Source organism: Chaetodon auriga, chromosome 1 (genome assembly GCF_051107435.1).
Source record: "Chaetodon auriga isolate fChaAug3 chromosome 1, fChaAug3.hap1, whole genome shotgun sequence".
Taxonomy (NCBI): domain Eukaryota; kingdom Metazoa; phylum Chordata; class Actinopteri; order Chaetodontiformes; family Chaetodontidae; genus Chaetodon; species Chaetodon auriga.
This window is the reverse complement of record NC_135074.1, coordinates 27,825,012-27,846,678: the sequence shown is the minus strand read 5'-3', so window position 1 is coordinate 27,846,678 and position 21,667 is coordinate 27,825,012. Positions and strand designations below refer to the sequence as shown.

The following is a 21,667-nucleotide window of genomic DNA, read 5'->3' as shown; positions in this document are numbered from 1 at the left end:
GTCTATTAGAGAGGAGGAGGGGATAAAACCTGTCACTGGGGCAGCAGAGACAAGCTGTCAGCCTGTGCTGCACACTGTTGATGTGCACATGCATCATTTGGACAGATACTCACTTCAGCCTCTGAGAACAACCTTCACTCACAGGTACACACACTTTTTTCAGTCCTGACTGCAGTTCAACCGGCGTAGCTGATATTCTGAAACAGTAAAAAGGAGGATGCATCAATTCTGCCTGAAGCAACAAGCTGTTACGGAGTTACCTAAGAAGATTAAATGGTGCAGTACTAAGAACTACAAGTTGGGAGCACGTTAACGACAGTCAGTCAACAATAGGCTTTTTAAATGACACCACTACGTTGTTGTCAAAGGAAAACTAAATATCCAGCAAACTTAATACAGTTTAAAAGAAGAGAGAGTAGAAATGAGTAACTCTGTCTCTGATGTGTCTCCATAGCTCTGGAAAACCTTGAACAAGATGTTTCACCTGTAAGACTTTGGTGTTATTTTCTGTTTTCTAAGTTTTTGCCAGTTGGGCTGCTAACCCAGAACCTCAGTGGGACAGCTTTCAAGAACTCTGGTCACCGCTCTACGGTTTAGAAGTAGTCCTAATCTTCCTCGCACCTGCCATGGCCGTGCCAAGCTATAAATACGGGAGTCATAAGAGGATCCACCTGGTGTCAGTGTGAAGGAGCCCGGTGGATAGTGATCCTGGCTCAGAAGCAGCAAGAGGAGCCAAGGCAAAGATTTACAGTAGCTACTTAACTAATAGTGAAAGGAGGACCTGTTTTCTCAGTCTACAACAAGCAAGTGAAGAAATGGTCTAATGTAATGGATGAGAAGTAACCTGAAGGAATCCCTCAAGATCTGCTCTGTGTTTCTGGGATATCACTGAATATTATCAGAAAAGGATGCTCTTTTGAGAGAGAAGCTGCTTTTCTACTTAACGGTAAACTGTCATTTGTGTGTAAATGTCCTTCCTGGTGTAGAGTTAGCCGTCATTCAATTACATCTTAATCAGTGTTGGGTTTATTTTGGAGGCCTGAAATTTGCTTTGCAAGCATTTTTTTTTCTTGTGCTTCAAGGTTTGGTTCATGCAAATGATTAAAAATCAGATTCTCTCATTGGCCTGTTTTGGCATCTAGCTGTGCAGATGGTTTTGGTTGCCTTTGTTCTGCATGGAATTTCTATTTTTTTGCTCCCAATACTAAAAAATGAAATCACATAAATAAAATTCAGCAGGAATTCTCTTTCACTGTGGAGTGTTGATTCTTTTACGAGCATGCACATTTAACAGCCTCTCCTTAGCAGGTAAACACTCTGCTTGTTTTGACATTGTGTCAAGTATTCAATATGTCGGCCCACGTTTGACTCCAGAAAACTGTTCTCGGTTTCTCACACTTCAGTCACTGTTGCATGAGCTGATACTGGACACATGGGGTCCCTCCCTCTCAAAGGTGTGATTCACCTGCTGAAGGTTTATTTGGTCATCCTGTTCCTCGTAATCCTGTTTGCAGGTGACCAAATGTTTGATGCTTTTCGGCAGTTTTTCCAGCAGCTCCTATGTGTTGATAAGGCCAAAGGTTAGAACATTAGAACATCAGCCAGTTTAATGTCTGGTTATGTTCATGGTAATATAACAACATTTTTCTCTTTTTCAAATCAAGTCTCGTCTTTAAGTGTATCTAAATCAGTTGCACTGTGCAGTAAATACAGTTTTCCAGCATGATGTCCTCCTGCAGAAGACTAAAGTGTCTCTTCTGTCTCCTTCCACAGAGTCTCTGCTGGATTGGTGCTGATATTTCACCAGTTTTGATACGAACATCCAAGAAAACCTTTGCTATCGCGGCGTGCCAGTGCTGAAGGTTTTCAGACTGTGTTGCACCACCACATCTGTTCATGCTGGAGCGTTGAAAATCAACCGCTGTGACATGCTGACATCTGTGACTGCCATGCAACTCCTCCCAAAGCTGGACTCCATTTCCCATTTCGAAAGGACTTCAGTTTTTCCAAAGTAAACAGGACTAATTTTACCAGGAGAAAATGGAGCCCTAATGTTGTATCAGTCACACTTCACCTGCATCTGGGCAATCAGAGTGGAGCCATTTGAACGTCTCACAAAGACCTCAAATCAGTCAGGACTGCTGCGTGTGGATTGATGTTTCTATGTAGTGTGTGTGCGAGTGCAGTGCAGCCTTGGATCCATCGTGGCACCACAGTCCGCCCGGGCGCCCAGCCTTCGGGCCGGAGGCGCTCCAAACCAGCAACTACTCTCTGGTGTTACTGATTCAGCTCAGCCTGCTCTCCTTCGACCTGTTTGTCAACTCCTTCAGCGAGCTGCTGAGGGCTGAACCGGCTGTTCAGCTGGTGCTTTTCATGTAAGAGTTCCTCATTGTTGCAGCTGCCAAGCATTATCTTTGGCTTGAGGGGAAAACAATTTGGGGCTAAAAATAGTATGCTTTAGCTGTCTATACTGAGTCATTAAGGATGCTGGAATGAAATGAAATAGATCTGCACAAAGAGTAATCTCTCTGTTTCTGTCCCTCCTGTTTCTTCCCTCTCGTCTTTTCTTTTCTGATTCTCCAACAGCATCCAGGACATCGCCATCCTGTTTAACATGATCATCATTCTGTTGATGCTGTTCAACACCTTCGTGTTCCAGGTCGGCCTGGTCGCCATCTTGCTGGAGCGGTTTAGAGCTCTGCTAATGCTCTCTGCTCTCTATTTGACCTTCAGTATCATACTCCATTCCTGGCTCATGGTACGTGCTGTGTGTGTACAAATGTGCAGAAATATATTAAAGGCCTTTAAGATTTTTCACAAGGGTGCAAAATCGTACAAATTTCATTAAATTAGTTTGAAATATAACTAACAGAATGACATTATGAGACTGGGAATTGGCCAGAAATCTGGTTCTGAGCACCCTCAAACAGCCCATCTTGTCCTGTTTTTGCCATCAGTCTAATTTTAGTGACTCATTTGAGATACATGCCAAAGACTTTTTCCTCCTTTTTAATCATTTTATTAAAAGCTGTGACATCAAAATAATGATGAATGTTTTCTGTATAATCTTTCCAGAATCTGCGTTGGCTAAACACCAACAGATTTATTTGGACAGACGGCCTTCAGGTGCTGTTTGTGTTCCAAAGAACAGGTAAGATGACATGTTTACACACTGTTTTTAATGCCAACCAAATGCATTTATTTTCAATGTCTGAACGCAGAAGTCTACATATTAAATTACTGCTGTCTCTGGAGCCTTGTTGGGGATGTCAAAAACGTGTCTCATTTCAGAGTTTTAATCGTATTCATGATCTTAAATGAAATGAGAGAAGCAATCAAAGCGGTACCACTGGTATAAATTAGTTTTTACATTTCAGACATGCTCTGATTACAGGACTCAGAAACAGTGTTTATGTTTTCTCTCTGCTGAATATAAGACGTAGGAGACAATATATGGAGATTTTTTTCTTCAGAGCAGGAGTATAATAAACAGACTGAATGCTGCTTTTAGGTACAAGGATTAAACAAAAGGACTACATGAACTGTGCCATCATTCCACCCACCTACTCAGTTCCCACTTTATGTCTGACACATTGCTAATTTTGTCAAATATTCAGAGAGAACAGAATGAGCATTTCAGTGTGATTATGGCTCTAGTTATGCTCTGTAGAAGGTCACTGACAGAAAGCTTAGTGTTTTCAGAGTTTTTGTGAACGTGTTAGTCTCTCCGCTCGACCAACAGGCTCCAGGCAGTGATCTCATATCTCCAAGTGGGTGTGATTTTCATACATGTATAAGCTCATAAGTGGATAAAAGGATTAATTGTCTTGTTGTTGTTCTCTGCAGGTGATCCCTTATTAAGTGTGAGGGGGCATGAGGAGTGTAGCCATGTTTCATTTATCTCTCTGTTATGTCTGCTACTTAAGACCCATCCAGACGGTTACTCAGTGTGTGATTCAGTGTTGCATCACCGCCTCACAGAGTCTCTTTCATTACGATCCTACATTAAGACACTGTAAACTCTGCTTGCTGGGCTGAACTGTACTTTTTTGATCCCATGCAGAGTTATAAATGCTGGTGGAGATCTCCCATTTCTCTCTCTGTTTTTGCAATGCTAACATCCATGTACAATCACACATTATCTCTGAAGTTACTTTAATCCCTGTGTAGTCATAACATAGGAGCTACTTTCTTGGAAATGGGTAATGAAATATGCAAACTAAGAAAAGGCATTAATATATTTATTTACACCACTGACATTTGTCATGTTTTTATGCATTTACCTTTTGTATGTAAATGTAAGTCATCATTTTTCTGCTGATGGAATTTGGCCTCTAAAACGTGTGCACTGCATTACCACTGAAGAGCCACTGAGGGGATTCAGTGTGCTGGATTAGCATAACTCAAGCAAGTCTCAGGTTTTTGCACATTGATTTTCATGACAATACTGAAAGTTAATGCAGCGGGAGATTCAGAGAAACACTAAACTTCATGAGCTGTTCTGGATGTATTGTGCTGCTGCCTGCTTATTCAAAGTGCTGCCCTCCATTCATTTAAATTTGGACTAGTTATGTGATAGATGGAGATTTTAAATACAATAAAGTCCAGGACAGAAGCTGACAGAAGCTATCTGTGAATGTCAGCACCTGGAACAGAGTGACCCCTGACTCAGTATTCATCAACACCTTTTTCAACTCTCTCAGTAATTCTTGTTCTTTGGGAAGGCGACCGTGTGACTCAGAGCACCTTGAGTGTAATTTCTCTACGTTTTGGTGTTTTTTCATGTGAACTCATCCTCATATATTTTCCCGTTTGCAGCATCTGTGTTGTACTACTACCTGTACAAGAGGACCTCAGAGTATCTGGGTGACCCTCGCCTCTACGAGGATTCGCCGTGGCTGCGAGAAGTCTACGCTCGGGTCAGACAGTGATCCCACTGCGACAGCACATGATGCCACAGAGGCCAGAACTAGTACAAAAATGGCACAATAAAAAATGCCCATATGGAAAGCAAATACATGACAAAAATCCATATAATGGGAAAAAACATAAATCAAAATGAAATGATTTCCAATCAGATCCCAATTACATATTGAGAGCACTAATTTCCCAATTCAAAATAAAAAAAAATACATTTAATTTAAAAATCTGCATTCAGAATGTATTTGAGAGGAAATGTAGCCAACAAACATTCCCGTCCACTGCAGGAAAGATTGTGCCAAAATCTGGTAAAGCGTTTTCGAACAACAGAACGTCTCATCAGGCATGTTCTGCTGTTCAGATAGAAAAAAAACTTAAAATGAGATGATTTCTCTTTTTAAAATCATGCTGATACCAGTCACCACATGCCCTTTTTCTTTTCTTTTGTTAATGCTGTACATTTTTTAAAAAGACTACATTGCAGTTGTTTTGTATGCATTTGAGACTATTTGCGTTGCTTTGAGCTTGTTTGTCATATCAATATTTAATGTTATCACGGCTTGGCCAGCTACTGATCTCCACTGTCTGTAAAATCTGATCATTTGCACCACAATTAATGCTAATACATATATATGCTTAACATACAATAAATTGTCTTTTGAAAGTGTTGCTCATTTAGACACTTTGTGTGTGTATGTGTATGAAATGTACTGGTCATGTGATTTAAACCTCTGCTTTGGAGCTTGTTCCAAAACATGATTCCAGATGACTGAAGCACAGCTGATCCTTCAGCTCACTGAACTCTCTGAGGAGTGACTCCTTCTGCAGGTTGAACTGAATACCATGAAAAGGGAAAAGGTTTTCATTAGATGGGAGTTTCTTTACGTGAAGTGAAAAAGAGAAATTACTTTCCAATAGGTTTTGGATGGCAGGGACATATTTAGTCAAGATAATACAATATAAAAAATATGACAAATTTACTGTTGAATACAGGAGCATAGATTTGTTAGTGTGACAGCAAAACCAAAGAAACTTGGAAATCTATATAAAATTATTTCCTCTTCAGTTAAAAAATGATTAAATGCTACAGGAATTTTTTTTTGGTATTTTACTGACTGAAGGAAAAATCATAAACTTTGTTTTTGAGTGTATGTAGTGTTTAATATAGAAAAAATGAAACAGTGGTTTTGCAGTATTAACAATAATTAACAATAAATCCATAACTAGTTCCAGCCCCACTTTAAAATCACCACAGCTGATAAAAACACTGGACTAACTCACCCTTGTTGCATATTTATAAAACTGCTCTGCTTCCTCTTGTCTGCCAGACTGAAAACAAAAGATTCATTTCATGGTTAGTTCAGGTTCCTGTGGCCTGCCTCCAAAAATCCAGCTGCAGACAAGTGAAAAGTGTCCCAATTCACTGGATACATTCCTGAAGTGCTGCAGGCCTCAGAGGTGTGTCCTTCATTGGACATTGTGGTTAAACTGAACTTGCTTACAGATGAATATCACACGGTGACACAACTGGTGAGCAAAGGATTGTGGGATTCTAAGGACCAAACGTACACCGGCTGTGTGTCCTGTGTTTGGGAACAGAAAGGCTACATTTCTTGGTGACAGTTTTTGGGATTCTTCATAAGAGGAAGATGTCGGCCCATTGAGTCATATCCTGTATTTAAATATAAACCTCAAGGGACGTTTTCAGAGCCTCGTCATCACTCACCCTGAGGCAGATCAGAGACAGGTAAGCCCACACCTCTGCGTTCTGGTTATTCAAGTGGTTGGCCTCAGTCAAAGCTCCCTCAGCGTCACACAGCTCCTCCAGCTGCACAGACAGACACACAAAAACACACAACACAGGCTCACTTTCTTGGAAACTAAATGAATAAAATAATGGCTCCCAACGACTTCACAGCTGTCTTGTTTACATGAGACTTGTTAGCTAACTACACAGTGAATCAAAGAGTAACCTGTGCTTTGAGGACAGGATTTTTCAGATGTTGAAATCACTGAGCTCAGCAGTTTTTAGTGGAGATATACCTCCAACATCAACTGCCTGTAACACTGTAATGTCACAAGATACTATGTGGAAATAAGGCTGCTTCTTTGGAGCCTTTTAAACCATCACTGTTCTGGAGGTGGAGGTGGAGTTTTACCCGGTAACAGGCCGTGCCCAGGCCCAGCCAGGTCAGGCAGGACGGGGACTGCTCACAAGCCTGAAGGTAGACAGCTCTGGCTTGCTCAAACTGAAAGTTCAAAATAAGAGATTAAGTTACACTGTACTTAGTGGCTTCAAGAGGATGTTTTACACTTATAATGATGATCTCTAACTTGAGAATAACTGTTTCGGCTTGCTGTCTACAGCACAATGCTCATTTTATGCTCCTTGTTCCACAAGGTTCAATATTGGGTCCTGTCTCATTGACAATTTACATTAACAATATTACATTCTATATAACAGCCTGTACCACTGCACATCTTTATGCAGATGATACACTGCACACTGAAATCTTACAAGCCCTTGTTTAAACTGGTCCCGTAGTCAGTCTTTGAGCCATTCGAGTGATTGGCTGATGCTCGAAGTCCCATGAGTAAACATTGAATTTGGGAAAACTGCTTTTAGTTCTTGTGCTGCACACACTTTTACAACACATTTACATTTGAAAACACACATTAACACAATTGTGCCTATTGGTCAATGTGAAACGATGATTACAGACCAATCCGCTCTTGAATGGAACAAGAGTATGTGTTTGTTTTGTCGTTAATTATTTTTGTGTGTATTTATTGTGTTTTAGCTGTACTCACTGAGCACACCCTCAGTGACTGAGATTTAAACAAAGGTTGACTGAATGAATGAATTATGACACACTCACATAGAATACACATTCATTCACATAGTTATACACATTCACATGTTCACATTGCCCTGCAAATTAAAACCGTGTCCAGGAAAACCCATTGTTCCTCATGACCAATTCTGCTATTTTTGAAAGACTTACTATGACTAGTTTTTCCAAGATGTGTGGGAGCGGCACCTCTGACTGGTCGATTACAAGAATGACTGATGAAATTTGTGGTCTTTCTTGGACATGCACCAGGTAAAATCTCCTCCCCTGACTCATCAGCAGACACAGTGCATGAGTAAACCAGCAATGGAGCTGGAGCTCAATATCTGACCTTCTGCTGCTGGAGGTAGATGGATCCCAGGCGGAGGAGGACAAGGTGAGAGTCTGATGGCTGCTGCAGCGAGTTCAGGCTCCGCTCATAGCTCTCCTGGGCATCAGTGAGCGCCCCCCGCAGGTAGTGACAGTGACCATTCAGAGCCCACACATCCGCTTCCTGCCCACAGGGTGCACAACACTCCCATCCATGAATGAGAATGATTCAAAAAGAGTCTTTCATTCATGAACAAACAAGTACCACTGAAGAACATGTCTGACTTCACCAGCAGGCCTTTCAGAAGGACTCAGTGCCTCAGATTAACTCATGTTTGCTGTCATCTTACTCAACCAGCCTTCTGCGTTTAACATTGCTCTGACAGAGCTCAGCATTTGTACGAAAAGCTGAACAGAAGTTTCTCTCTTTTTCTCCTGAAATCATTAGAGCTTCAGTCGCAGAACTTTGGAATTTGATTCATTTGACTTTTGGAATTTGAACAAATTTGAATGAATCAGACAACTGCAGCATCATGTTTTGTTTGAAGTATGAAGTATGTAGAACTAGAAGTGATAGAACTCAGAATTTATGGCTTAAGTCAAAATCAAAGCAACAGTGACTGAGGCTCACGGTTACTACAATATATGGGATCTTCCACAAAGCAGTTAAAGGCAATATTGAATGTACTGTTAGACTACTAAATATAATGTTGGTGCAGAAACAAGGAGCAGTTATGACTTTCATCCTAAGTAAAGGTTAAGTTCAGATTGTTACATATTTTAGCTTGATATCTGTAACATTTTTGAATAATTGAAGTATTCCATTCATTAAATCCAGTTTTGTCACTTGCCACTGCCTGTGCTGATTAACTTCATAATTTCAGTAACATAATATATTCGAAGTCATGTCATCAGGCCAGTCAATTATATTTTTGCTGCATATAAAAAACAATGAGGTGAAAGAAGTTCATAAATCCCAAACTAAATGTGAATCTTTGCTGCAGTTTAAACGGCTCAGAGGAACAGAGCAGTACAGAGGCAGTGAACCATTCATGCCACATTTTCCACAAAGTCTTTGATCAGTGTTGCAGCCAGTAGTCAGGGTGTGAGTACCTGTTCATTGTGAAACAGCGCCTCCCTGAGGCTGTCCATGGCACTGCAATAGTCAGCTCTGAGCAGCTGCAGCTGGGCCAGATGAAGAAGATAGGAGACACTGCGACCACCGTGTGACCACAGCAGCTCCTGGGACAGAGCACGCTCTGCCATCTGACAACAGCAAAACAGTGACTGCTGACAACTGTTAGCAACCACAACATGGACATCTGTCCTTTCATTTACTTGAAACTTTACTGCTGATGATTTGAGTTTTCAGATTGAGACATTCAAGGCAGCCACTGCCCATTTTAACATGCCAGTATAGATAAAATAGATATTCCCCGTTGCTGTGCTCAAAATTCTTCTGACAAATGAGATTTGAGGAACCAAATTCTTTTCATTGACACTGTGCTTTGACTCTCTGAAAACAGATTTACACTGCATGTGTCTTTTCCACAGCCAGCTGACATTTTCCAAATGCTGGAGTATCAAAAATGGTCATAAATAACTTTGGGACCAGAACACATTAAACTGAGTGCGACAAAATGACCCTGCAGTGATACTATACTTTGTTGGATGTTTTCATTAATATTTGACCAGCGTGCATCCAGCTGGCTGACCAGCCACTGAGTGTGTTTCTACCTGCAGGGCAGCGTTCTGCAGCAGGAACTGAGCTGTCTCTGTGTAAATGGTGGAAGAGAGTTTAGCTGGAGCTGATCTGGAGCTGACACTCTGTGCTGGAGGCTCTTCTTGTGCCCCTGAGTCCTGGTCTCCACAGTCTGGGTCTAGGAGAAAATGATGGTAACGCAGTCAGGTAACACTGGCTGCTCCAGGATCCTATGTCTGCTACAGGCCTTCAGGCTGAAGTGTACTGAGAGCATCGATAAGCACATGACATACAGAAGAGGTCAGACTTATTTTCAAGTCTTTTTATTGATTCTTGCCAACGTGAATGCATCTAATCTACGTATAGGCTGTGAGACGATGTTGTATATCAACAAGATTTGCTATAGATTAACACTACAGATCCATTAGAACAAAGGCAAACTGGAACCAGAAACACTTGAGGAACAAACTAAACCCCAAATGGCCCTTTCTCAGTCATCACTGGCATAGACACAACACCACAGTTGCTTCTAGCATTTCTGCTTTTCTCTCCAAGAATGGCATTTATGCCTGCCTCCTGCTTGGCCCTCATGTGACGAGAGAAAACCGACACGTCATTACATTCGGTTGAGGAGACAGCACACTCTACTCTGACTGCTTTTACTTCCATTGCATCTCACCTTGCTTAACAGCGTGAGACTGACGTGCAGATGTGGCCGTCTCCTCTTCTTCATGCCGATCTTCCTCCTTTTTATTTTTCTCCTCCTTGAGTTTCTTCTCCTCCTTCTGTGTTTGCCTCTTTGCTTCTCTTGCCCTCAGCTGCCTTCTGGCCTCCAGGAAAGCTCTCTCAGCCAGGATGGATTCGTTCTGGCTTTCGTGGAGCAAACCTGGACAGCAGGCCCAGAAATGTGAAACGAGACTACACATTTCCCAGCATGCAACTCTCCTGCATCACAGCTCAGGGAAAATTAGGGTCAGAGTTTGTGAGGGCTAATAAAAATGTTACTCAACCAAAGTAGCTAAATGTTGATAATTTGTGCTGATCTCTTATAACGTTGATATTTACCATTTATGAGTATCTGGTTTTCATTATCTTTTATTTTATTTCAATTTTCTTCTTTTAGCTGTAAAGAAACCCCTCTGAAAGGTTTTTAAAGTGTACACATACACCATGTCAAGAAGTGTCTCTCATGAAGCCTCTGTCATATCAAAGGTAAACGACAGTCACTGGCTGATATCTGATTTTTCACTTTGGTGTGTTGGTAGTAGCGGTCTGTATTTGTCCTGTGTTGGTTAACAGCAGTAAGAAGGAATACAGATCTTTCATCTCACCCAGCAGTGTCCAGGCCACCACACTGGTTGGGTCTAGGCTGGTGGCTCGCTCCAGGAAGGTCCGGGCCTCCTCATAATGCTCAAACATGGCTGCCAAGACCCCACACATCATCAGGCTGGAGAAACAAGAGGATACAGACACGCAGGACCTCCAAGTTCAGTTACATTAAGTTTATCTTTTTAGTGCAACTGGAGAACTTCTAACCTGGGTTGGTGTGCCTGCTTGATGGACACGGCGTCATGGAAACACTCTTTAGCTTTCATGTAATCTGCAGTCAGCATGTGGAGGCTTCCCCACTCAAACTTGAAGGAGGGCTCGCTGGGGTGCCTCACCACCAGCTGCAGGAAAAAGTTATTTTATTAGCAACAAACAAATAGAGAAAAACACCGATTATCTCCAGAGATAATGGACAAACAGAAGACTGTGAAATGTAAGATATATTTGTGACAACGAATCAATAAATCAATCACAGGCGTGCATTTTGATTTATACTATAGTTTTTTATATATAAAGCAGTCTACTTATGACTAAAAAACAAGTTCAGCAAGTGCTTTTCCTCATTTATTTTGAGTGAAGTATTAAGAAAGGCGAGCCTGTTATGTTACCTCTTGGTAGTACTGAACAGCCTGCTGATAATCCCCAGTAAGCTGAGCCTCTCTGGCAAACTGTCTGAGCTGAGAGGAACTCAGCTGGATCTCATCCCGGGCGTCATCATCCACGTCATCTGAATAAATCTGGTGAGGAAAGGATGAAAATAACCATACATAAACAGTACATAAAAATATGTGTGTGTGTGTGTGTGTGTGTGTGTGCACGTGTTACCTTGTTGAGAGCTATGTGCATCTCGTCCACCAGGTAAACATAAAGCTTGCTGACAAAAGCCTTTAGCTCCTGAGGGTCGGTGAAGGGCTCTGTGTGCTGCATCGTGTCACGTACAATCCTCACCACTGCATGCTACACCAGAAACACACACACACACACACACACACACACACACACACACACACACATATGGAGTCAAATAGTGACAGAGGAGCCATCACCACCAGGAGAAAACCCTTATGGGCTACAGATGCTCTCCAAAAAACTACTGTCAGGGCTCCTGCAAGTTCTATGCATCCACGGGGGATGTGTGCGGTTGTTCTGACCTTCATCTGTTCCTTGAAGGTGAAGTATCTGACTGACATATTTAGCGCTCCCGTGAGTTGAACCTTCATTTGCTCCCGGCTGCAGTCTTCCCACGGCTTGCACCTTGTTCCAAACAATTCTTTATACTGCTCGGAAACATGCATCACCACGTTGCCCACCTGCCTGTGGAAGTCCAGCACTGCCTGCAGGAGCACACACCGATTGAGAGAATTCAGCAAGCCTGCAAAACCCCTGGAGTGTGGTTCATTTTCTGTGTGTGTGTTCTGTGTATGGATGTATATAAGAATGTATTTAGTGTATAACGGTGTCTGTGTTTTACTCTCTCTGCTCTGCTAGGGCCTGCTGGCAGTGGAGGTCTGGGTGGGATCAACTCCTTCACCCTGCAGGAAATGGAGACACATCTCAGTACATTCTCAGTCATTCGTGTTCCACATTCACTCACAAACCCAAGAGGCAAAGACCAAATGTCACAGACCAGAGTGCAGATGGCTGTAAATCTGTCACTAAAAAAATTTCAGACTTCATTTCAATAACCAGGTGACTTCAGAAGTGAACATTTTCCGACAGCTCCCAAGTTCTGCCCTGTCCAGGGCAGCAATCGAGTAAGACAGCGTCACCAACAGAGCCAGGTCAAACTCACTGACCACAGGACTTAGAGGATTTATATACCACTTCACCTTCTAGCCAGCTCCTCTGGAGATGTTTCGGGTACCAGCGGTTTCTCCAGGGCTATCTCAATGATAATGTAAGTTCTGGCCTCCACATATATCTGTCATTAACAGGAATGAGATGTTTATAGACTGAAGACTTCCCATAACAGCAAGCATGTAAACTGGATACAGGTTAGCATTTTATTACAGTCTTAAGGATGTACAGCAGGAGTTTAAGTTTACATTACTGCTGCTTTCACTGCATCTGTTAAAACTGCGACTACAGTTTCCAGTAAATGATCCCGAAATTGTTTGTGACTGCATTGATACTGCACTAAATACTGTGCAGAGTTGTGTTGCAGTGTAGTGGAGGCTTACATTTCCCTCCGTACTGATGTGTGGCAGCTCAGTTTCGGACAGGCTGTCGACTGCGCTGTCGGCTGCAGGCATCCTGCTCTGGTTGCCAGGCTGCTGACATGATGAAAACAGGCTACATTAGGGTCCAACCTTCAAAAATATAAAGTGAGACTTCCAAGGCTACAGTTCGGTGAAATTGGACAAGTAAAAACTGGTGTTTTTACTGCTGGAATCCTGGTGAAATCATTTATTTCAGAGGTAAAAAATCAACCACTGGGTATTGCTCAGGTTGAAAAGCTTTCAAAAACCTGTAAGGACTTGTTTTACAGTATATGTTTTATCTGATTCTGCTAATTAAACAGTCAAGTAAAAATGAATCTCCTCTGACCGTCAGGACCCTGCTGACCTTTTTGGCTGCCTCCTTGGAATCCTTGGCTCCCTTGTTGCTTCCGTCCATGCTCTTCCCTGCCTTGCCCCTGTAAGAGCCTGCAGCTGAGCCAGCACGAGCTTTGACCAGGCTGGCTGCTGCCTTGGCCTGCTCCTTTAACACACTGACACTCCGCCTGGCCTTTAAATACAAGATCAATGACAAACTCACTTGAACAGAGACTTAACAGTTCACACCATGGGACCAGCATTAGAGTTCTTTGAAGTGACTATTAGTATAGTATAGGATCACACATGATGGTCTCTGGACTGGACACAGATCATTTTGTCAGACACCTGTTAAGAAAGCCAACAACCTTTGTGTATCCTGTATATAATTCCTGGTACCCATTAAAAAATGTTTGTTCTAGTAAACACAAACCCAGATCCAGAACTATAAATGCCGTAAATGAACAAAAATGAAAGCAAATTAGTTACGTGTGTGTGTATTTCTGTGACCTTTTTCAGCAACACAGCATCAGAGAAGGGCTGAACGCTGTATGCTCCTCGGATGCGGCTGACTCCAGGATACAGCAGCCGCCCCATGTCCACAAGCGCCACGCCATGGAAGGGGATCTCTGGGTTCTCCTCAGCAAGCTATACATGCACGCATGCACGCACACGCACGCACACACACACACACACACACACACACACACACACACACACACACACACACACACACACACACGCACATGGAGTTGTGTTTCCATCACTTCAGAGGACATTGCATAGACCTACATTCATTTCCTGGAGACTTATCCTGACCATAACCACCACCACTTGTCCCAACCTGACCCTTAACTTAACCTTAACCTTAACCCAAGTCTTTAGCCTAAAATTTAATGATTTACATTTCAGACACTGCGTGTTGTCCCCATAAGGAAGGCGAGTCCCCACAATGTGATTGTTTATGTCTCCACAGTGTGAGTGCTTACACACACACTGTGGAGACACACAAAACTTAAAAGCAATTTTGCCTGATACGATAGTGGATTTTGCCCCCATTTCTTACATTCTGTTCAGGCTGGAGATAGCTCTGCAGGGTCGATACAGTACAGAGAGGAAACTTGAAAATACTTCCTGTCCTTTGATAACAAAGCCATCTCACCGGTTTGGTTTCTGCTGCCTTTGCCAGCGGAGCCAACGACCTCATAATCTCCACCGGCCAGAGTCTGCTCTCAGTGATCCTCTGCCGCAGCCTGAAATTAGATGTCAACACTGATACACATATTTTCATGCTTTTCTGTATCTCTGATGTTGGTCTTTGTTTTCTCTTTTTTGTTTTGTTTAACTCATATACTGCATGTCCCAAGTTATTATTTGTTGCTGTAGTGACCAGTTTTCTTCACTGAGATTTTTTATTCTAAGCCTTAAAACTGTGAACTTCAGAGTTACACAAATCACAGAATGACAGGTTCATTGCATGACCCTGAGGTAAAGTCAATAAAAAGATCAAACACCTTCTCCGTGACTTCCTGATTTCCTTTCCATTTGGCCTGAAATGCATTGACCGAGGGAACCAAGTTTTCAAGTTCACTCTGCTATAAACCTGAACTGTGTTCTTTTGTCGAAAAGTCCAGACATAGCCCCCAGAAACTGATGACTGACTCTCCTTTTCTAGAATAAAATCATAAAAGTTACTGCCAATAGCAGACAGGAGGAGGAGGAGGAGGAGTGTGGTGTGTGTGGAGCTGACCTGGTAGTTCCTCCTGCATCCAGGAAGCAGCACATTTCGGTGTCCCAGCTCACCCTACTCTTCATGGTCTCTGCCTCATTGCGAAACTCTCGGTCCTGCAGGAACATTTAGACCTTCAGCCCTGTCACTGCCTGTGTAACTGAGTTATTATTTTTCTACAGTGTTAGATATGCTACTGAGGGCAAATTGCTTTACCTACTTTTAATGATTTTAAGGCACTTTTACGTCACATCTAAGCTTGACAGCTAAGCTTAATGCAGTTTACCAATGCATCAAATTGCATGTTGTGTTGGGAAACGAAACTGGTGTTTGCCTTAAAGTTTGTCTATCAAATGAAAGGCAGTGTATGACATTCCTCATTTTCACACAGATCCATATATTGACAGTTGGTAACAGTAATGTGTTATACTGCAAAATCAATGTGCCAAGGCATTCCAGCTAACATAACTGGCAGCAGGGGCAGGACGCTACCTCTAAGCCAGTCAGCTCGCCGTCCTCCTGTTCGATGGGCTCTTCCTGGAAAAAGGCAGCAGGCCAGAAGTGGTTCCCCGGGACCAGCAGGGCCCGATGTGGCCTCTTCCTCTGTCGGCCCCTCTCCTCCCTCTGCCCCCCTGCCTTCATCCGCCCTTCACAGAACATCAGCACCTGATCTTTCTGGGAGTCAGAGAAATAATACAACCACATCATTAAAATCCTTCAGCCTGGACAGACTCGCATTTGTGTTGGTCTTAATGAGGCAGCATGAGTTTTTCGTTTTATTCTGATTTAACAACTACTGTTGTGCCTTACATTTTAGATCACGAAGGCCTAAATATCCCTACATTTTTTTGGAGGGTTGTATTAGAGTGTTATATGACTGTAATTGTTTGTGTTCAGTGAAACAGCATAAAGCAGCTACATGAGAAGCACTGTGTAACGCTCACTTCTGCAGTAAGAGGGACCTCCAAGGCAGCGGTGTATGTGCAGGACGCAGGACCAGACAGCAGCATCCATGACTCTGGGATGGAGTAGGCTGTCTCCATGGTTACCTTCAGCAGGTTGGAGGCTGAGAGTTCAGCCTCAGACAGCACTGGATCCGACACACTGACACAAACATCCAGGGTCGACTGCTGTGGGGGAGGTCAAATCATGAGGCACATTCATGTTTAATTAGATTTTCTGCAAATACCATTTTTATGTTAAAGGCTGCAAAATGCTCCAGATGTTTCCAGCCTGAGGTTCAAAGCTTTTCCAAATGCTGGTGGGAAAATGTTGAGTCATTTTAAGTCTTGGCCTGAAAACTGGCCTTATTAAAAGATAAGGACCAATAATAATAAATGTTCATTTTCATTAGCAGTGAGAAAAGTTGAATCACAGATTTGACACACTGTGGTGAAACATTGGAAAAAGGACCAGAAAAGGCTGAACTCAGAAAAAAAATTGAAAGCACAACTATGAACAAAATTTATCACATTTAAATTCAGACCAGGAAGCTAAAATTCATTTGACAAGTGAATCAATTTTATTTCCTGAGTAAGAACAGAAGAATTGAAGGCCAGACGATGATCTTTTCTAACTGCACTTAAGCAAAAATACAGAGGATGTGACCTCTATGTTACTAGTAGCTATGACTGCCTCTACCAATAACTGAGTGATATTATTGTTGACATTAACCAGCCAACCTTGCTGCTGGAGGTCTGGAACTCTTTGGCTGGGGAGCTGGTCACTGGATTCAGGGCGACTGTGGACGAGAAGCTGCACTGACCTGAAGAAAGAAGAGAAAATCATTCCAACAGTTAAAGTTCTGCCCTGTAAGGAAACATAGAGCGACTTACATTTGGGGCAATAAAGCAGTTTGTTTAATTATAATATGAAAACAATAATTTCTAACAGGAACAGCTGTACCTCGTAGCAGCGGCAGCAGGTTGACCACAGCTTGGCCCAGCACCAGTGTCTTTGCTTCAACTTTCTTCTCCTCAGGCAGGACCTCCGTCACCGTCACTGACCGCAACACAAACATTCAAACATTCACATTAAACAGTGCTGTGAAAACTGATAGCTGTGCAGACCAGCACGGCAACTCCAGGCCTTCCTGTGTTCTTTTCATTTAGCAGTAAGCAAATTATCCCCAGTGTTAATACAAAGATTGACTAATCTTCTTGCTGGCTTGCTCATTTCAATCTCAGCTTACATATGATTGGTTTATGGGCAATGTTACTGAGAGCCTGAGCTTCTTTGGGGCAGTGGAAGCTGCAGGTAAAGTCGTAGTCAACACGCTGCTCCACAGGGTTGGCCTGCTTCTTATCTGACTCTCCCAGCACTCTTCCATCCATTTCAACCTGCAGAAAACTCTGGAAGCTGTCTGCCTTTTTTCCATGCTGAAAAGAGAAAAAACAGAATATGTAACAAGAGGCGGATACTGCACTGTCATCCACACACCTTCTGAACCTCAACTATCCTTCCAATGTTGTCAGAGTCTTTATTTGCCCCTGATCCAGATACCAGTCTTTTAATTTCCAGCTCTGATGTTTATATCAAACTAGACAATAAGGTAACAATTAACAGTTCTCTGTTTTCAGTAATGTATACTTCACATAATGTCAAAAGCATGCTCCATGAGTTTGAGCCATTGGTATGCTGCCAAACCCTCATGGACCTGTTTGGCAGGGATGAAGCTTTGATCAGTTGTATGGTTTGATGCCTTTGAAAAGTGAGAATAGAATTGTGAAGTGGGACCTGAAAACTGGATGAAAACACTGTTTACTGCTCAATAATAAAATATGGACACAAAATTATGATCAGAGGTGATGGTGACTATTAGATGACATTTTTTTTTTCCACTTAAAATTCCATTTAAAATTTAGAGCACTTGTTCCCCACTTGAATGTAATAATACAATGAAAACTAACACTGCCACTTGTACAAATATGGGGAATGAAAACAAGAAATGAGCAACATCAACTAACATCCTAATATTCTTAGATAAGTGCATAAGCGTAATGTACAGCTCTAACTATATTATACTAGCTATATTTACTAGCTTTTACGTGATCCATCCCTTGAGGTCATCGAGACACATCAGTCAACAACAAACCAAAAATACAAGCAGCCTATCTGTTATCCTACCATATTGACAAAAGCGATATTTAAATAAATATGTATAGAGTATGATATAAATACAAACATAATGAAACATAACACAAACATAAACAAATTAGGGCCTGCACTTACGTCTACCATTCATATCAGTTAGCTAACACAGTGTCAGTGAGCTAACACAGTTTATTAATGCATAGCATCATCTATCATCCACTTCATCTTAAATTAAATCAAAATGAGAACATTTCATTCCCAGCCTGTTGCTTCAAACTACACTTTGGTGACAGTCAGTGACAGATGGTTGCTTTATGTTGACAGGTAAAATGCACCTTTTTGACACCTATCAGGCACATTTCTGTTGCTTTAGCCGTTGGTAGCCTCATTTCAGTTAACGTTAGTTGACTACTTAGCATGGGTAAAGCTAACTAACGTTGAATGAGCTTACCAGGTTGTTTCCGCGGGTGACTGTTATTGTTATAGTCAGCTTTGTTCCTGTAGTGTTCTCAAATGTCTCCATTGTGTTTGTAGACAAACCATACACGGACACTAGCTAACTTTAAGAGCCGTGGTTGCTCTTTCGTTGAGTATTCGATACAGTCCCGTTTCCGTGGCAACACTACTACACGCGGTGGTGTGTTCAAGTAGAATCAGAAATCCCGGACGTTAGTTTGACGGAGCAGCAGCAGTAACTCCAAAACAATTTAGAAAAGGCTTTTCAGGACAGCGTGAAATATAAATGATAAATCAAACGAACAGACAACCAGGAGTGAAACAAAACAACAAACAGAATAACATAATACAGTATATCTGCTTTGACTGTTGTTAAACAATGAAAGTTGTTCAGTTAGAGACTGTTTTTCATCCTCGCGGGGAGACATTTCTGTAATTTTGGCTTTTGTTGTTCTAACGAAGCAAGGAACAGAAATATATCTTACTAATTTCACCTTTATTCAACAAATGCATAGCACTATTTCTCCTGCTACTGCTCTCAGAGAAATTAGATTTTGCTGTTGTAATAGCGGCACTGTGACAGCAGGGGTCACTACTCTCAAAGGACACTGCACTGGTGGTGCAACACTTACGGCACCAGGCAGGTTATTACTATGAGTGGTCCTACTTAATATATGAACAGTTCTGCCAAAGTTGGTGCACGTTTACTTCAGGTGAAGTGTGCGAGCACAGTTGGAAAAAAGGATGATGTCCTGTACTTTCGAGCAAGTTGACTAGAAGTGAATAAGCTTCAGCACACTGCCTCAACTGGTAGCCTGTATAAGTTGTATCAGTCAAGTCTTCATCAGGGGATAGTCTTTTCTCAGATTCTTTATAGCCAAGCTTTACAGAATTCATGAAGTAATGTTAATAGTTTTGAGCAGAATAGCCTTTCATAATTTTCAGTGACTGAGAAAATATGTCACTAGTAATCTCTTAAAGACCACAACAAGTGTAGAAATATTCTGCTACAAGTCCTGCATTCAACATTTTTCTTCAGTAAAAGCACAGTATTAACATCAAAATATACACAATGTACCAAAAGCAAAAGTATTCATTATACATGACACCTTTCAGAATAATTTATAATTACATTTACTGATACATTACTGTGTAAGCATCACTTTAATATTGCAGCTGGTAAAGATGGGGCTAACTTGAACTACTTTATATAGTACTGGGTAGCTTAATTATAGTAATACATCACAATGAATTTATTTTTGTTGGCATTATATTTTGGATTAATAATCTGAATTTGTGAAATAAGTAGTAGCCTATTTAAAGCTGTTAAATAAATGTAAAGGAGTAAAAAGCACAATATTTGCCTAGAAATAGTAGTGGAGTAGAAGAATACAGTTGTAGAAAGTAGAAATACTCAGACTAAGTACAGTATACTCCTAAAGTAAGTATACTTTCTCACTTTCTTCCACAGTTTTAACAGTCGAGACCGGCCTCCGCGACACAGGGGGCGCTCCAACCCGGAGGCAGTTGCCGTTTACTTGTTGTGCTCTTTGCCTAAACGGCTCAGCAAATTACTTCCGGGAGTTTTATTATCAATGATTTTGTCACTTTTGTGAGATTAAAACACTACTGTGGTGTTTGTCTTTTGTTGTTGTCAAAGATGTCGTACAACTACGTGGTAACAGCCCAGAAACCTACGGCCGTCAACGCCTGCATTACAGGTAAATTTCCGCTCTTTTTGCAGTTGTGCGGTAATGAAACATTTGCCACCTGCGTGCTAGCTCAGCTCCCGCGCTGCCAGTAACGTTCTCCAGACGGGCCTGTGGCAACCGCTAGCCTTTGTGTTGCTAAACCAAATCCAAACAAGCCATACGGATCTATATACGAGTCATAGCACGCACGTCTCCTACCTATTAATGTCATGTCTGTTATAACGCACACAACCAGCGCAGCACGGACCCCTTTTTTGGGATCCAGCGTTAGCCGTTGTCGTGCCAATTTGGTTATTCCGGATCAAAATAACTCGTCTAGCTGACAAACATTTCACCCCACGGCTAATGCAAACTGAGTGCAGCATGCCGACAGAGCGTTTTTGGCTGTTTTATGGCAAACAGTTCCTCCTTAGTAAGCTTAATCAGAAATCCGGTGTCGTTGTTTGCTGTAAAATGGGCCATAAAGTACAGGACACGTAAAGATACTGAAACCAACACTCAGGCGGTGTTATTGAATCATCTAACAGCATGAATTAAGTAATGCTGAGTCCTTCAACGCATGTTACTGCTTAAAATTTGAGTACATAGAAATGACTTCAGTGTCTGCCCTCATTTCCTATGTCCTACTCCTATAGTAAACATTATTCTCTGTAATACTAATAATATGATCATGAATAAGGCAAAGGTTTGTATTCTCTGTCTCCATATCTCTATGAAATGCTTCTCTGCCAGCTCTCTTTCTGTCCCCTCAAACTGTAGTGATGGAGGTTAAATCTGAAATGTTTACAGATGGAAAACACAGCTTTACAACAATTGTTTTCAGGCCTATTAAGTGCCTATTAGCTCAAAGTGATGTCTTAAATTTGCAGTGTACACATTTTTGGTAAAAGGCAAATGTTTTGGGTTTCATGTAATAAATGATTGATTAATTAATAAATAGAATTTTCTGTAGACCAGCTAGTTGTTTCAGTAATAACTGCGGTACAAGTTTCTAAACTCATCTGATTGTTGTAGCTGAGTGAAATGAGCCT

General features: G+C 41.7%; 3 protein-coding genes across 4 annotated transcripts in view; 2 read left to right on the top strand and 1 right to left on the bottom strand.

The window, feature by feature from the left end:
• The first annotated feature begins 11 nt into the window (after positions 1–11).
• On the top strand, positions 12–5,598 carry LOC143322151 (transmembrane protein 138-like). 2 transcript variants are annotated; one of them, XM_076733126.1, is made up of 5 exons: positions 12–144; positions 1,774–2,375; positions 2,587–2,758; positions 3,076–3,151; positions 4,819–5,598. In XM_076733126.1, the coding sequence occupies exons 3-5, from the start codon at positions 2,615–2,617 to the stop codon at positions 4,929–4,931; spliced, it is 333 nt and encodes a 110-aa protein (XP_076589241.1). In that variant the 5' UTR covers positions 12–144; positions 1,774–2,375; positions 2,587–2,614; the 3' UTR covers positions 4,932–5,598. The 2 variants fall into 2 exon arrangements, with proteins under 2 accessions (XP_076589241.1, XP_076589232.1); XM_076733117.1 differs by lacking the exon at positions 12–144 and adding an exon at positions 411–946.
• Positions 5,398–19,043, bottom strand: LOC143322143 (cilia- and flagella-associated protein 70-like). Its single transcript, XM_076733102.1, has 26 exons — positions 18,920–19,043; positions 17,567–17,753; positions 17,281–17,376; positions 17,058–17,140; positions 16,320–16,505; positions 15,868–16,050; positions 15,397–15,491; positions 14,809–14,899; positions 14,157–14,294; positions 13,678–13,839; positions 13,293–13,385; positions 12,942–13,033; positions 12,584–12,644; positions 12,264–12,446; positions 11,938–12,069; positions 11,721–11,849; positions 11,320–11,453; positions 11,115–11,230; positions 10,463–10,669; positions 9,819–9,961; positions 9,195–9,347; positions 8,104–8,265; positions 7,080–7,169; positions 6,647–6,748; positions 6,202–6,249; positions 5,398–5,754 (listed from the first exon to the last, which is right to left on the bottom strand). The coding sequence occupies exons 1-26, from the start codon at positions 18,989–18,991 to the stop codon at positions 5,644–5,646; spliced, it is 3,249 nt and encodes a 1,082-aa protein (XP_076589217.1). The 5' UTR covers positions 18,992–19,043; the 3' UTR covers positions 5,398–5,643.
• A 1,417-nt stretch (positions 19,044–20,460) lies between these two features.
• The window catches only part of ddb1 (damage-specific DNA binding protein 1), a 45,206-nt gene continuing 43,999 nt past the window's right edge, over positions 20,461–21,667 (top strand). The window contains exon 1 of the mRNA XM_076733089.1: positions 20,461–20,645. Coding sequence (XP_076589204.1) covers positions 20,585–20,645 — 61 coding nt within the window. The 5' untranslated portion in view covers positions 20,461–20,584. The remainder of the gene's footprint in view (positions 20,646–21,667) is intronic.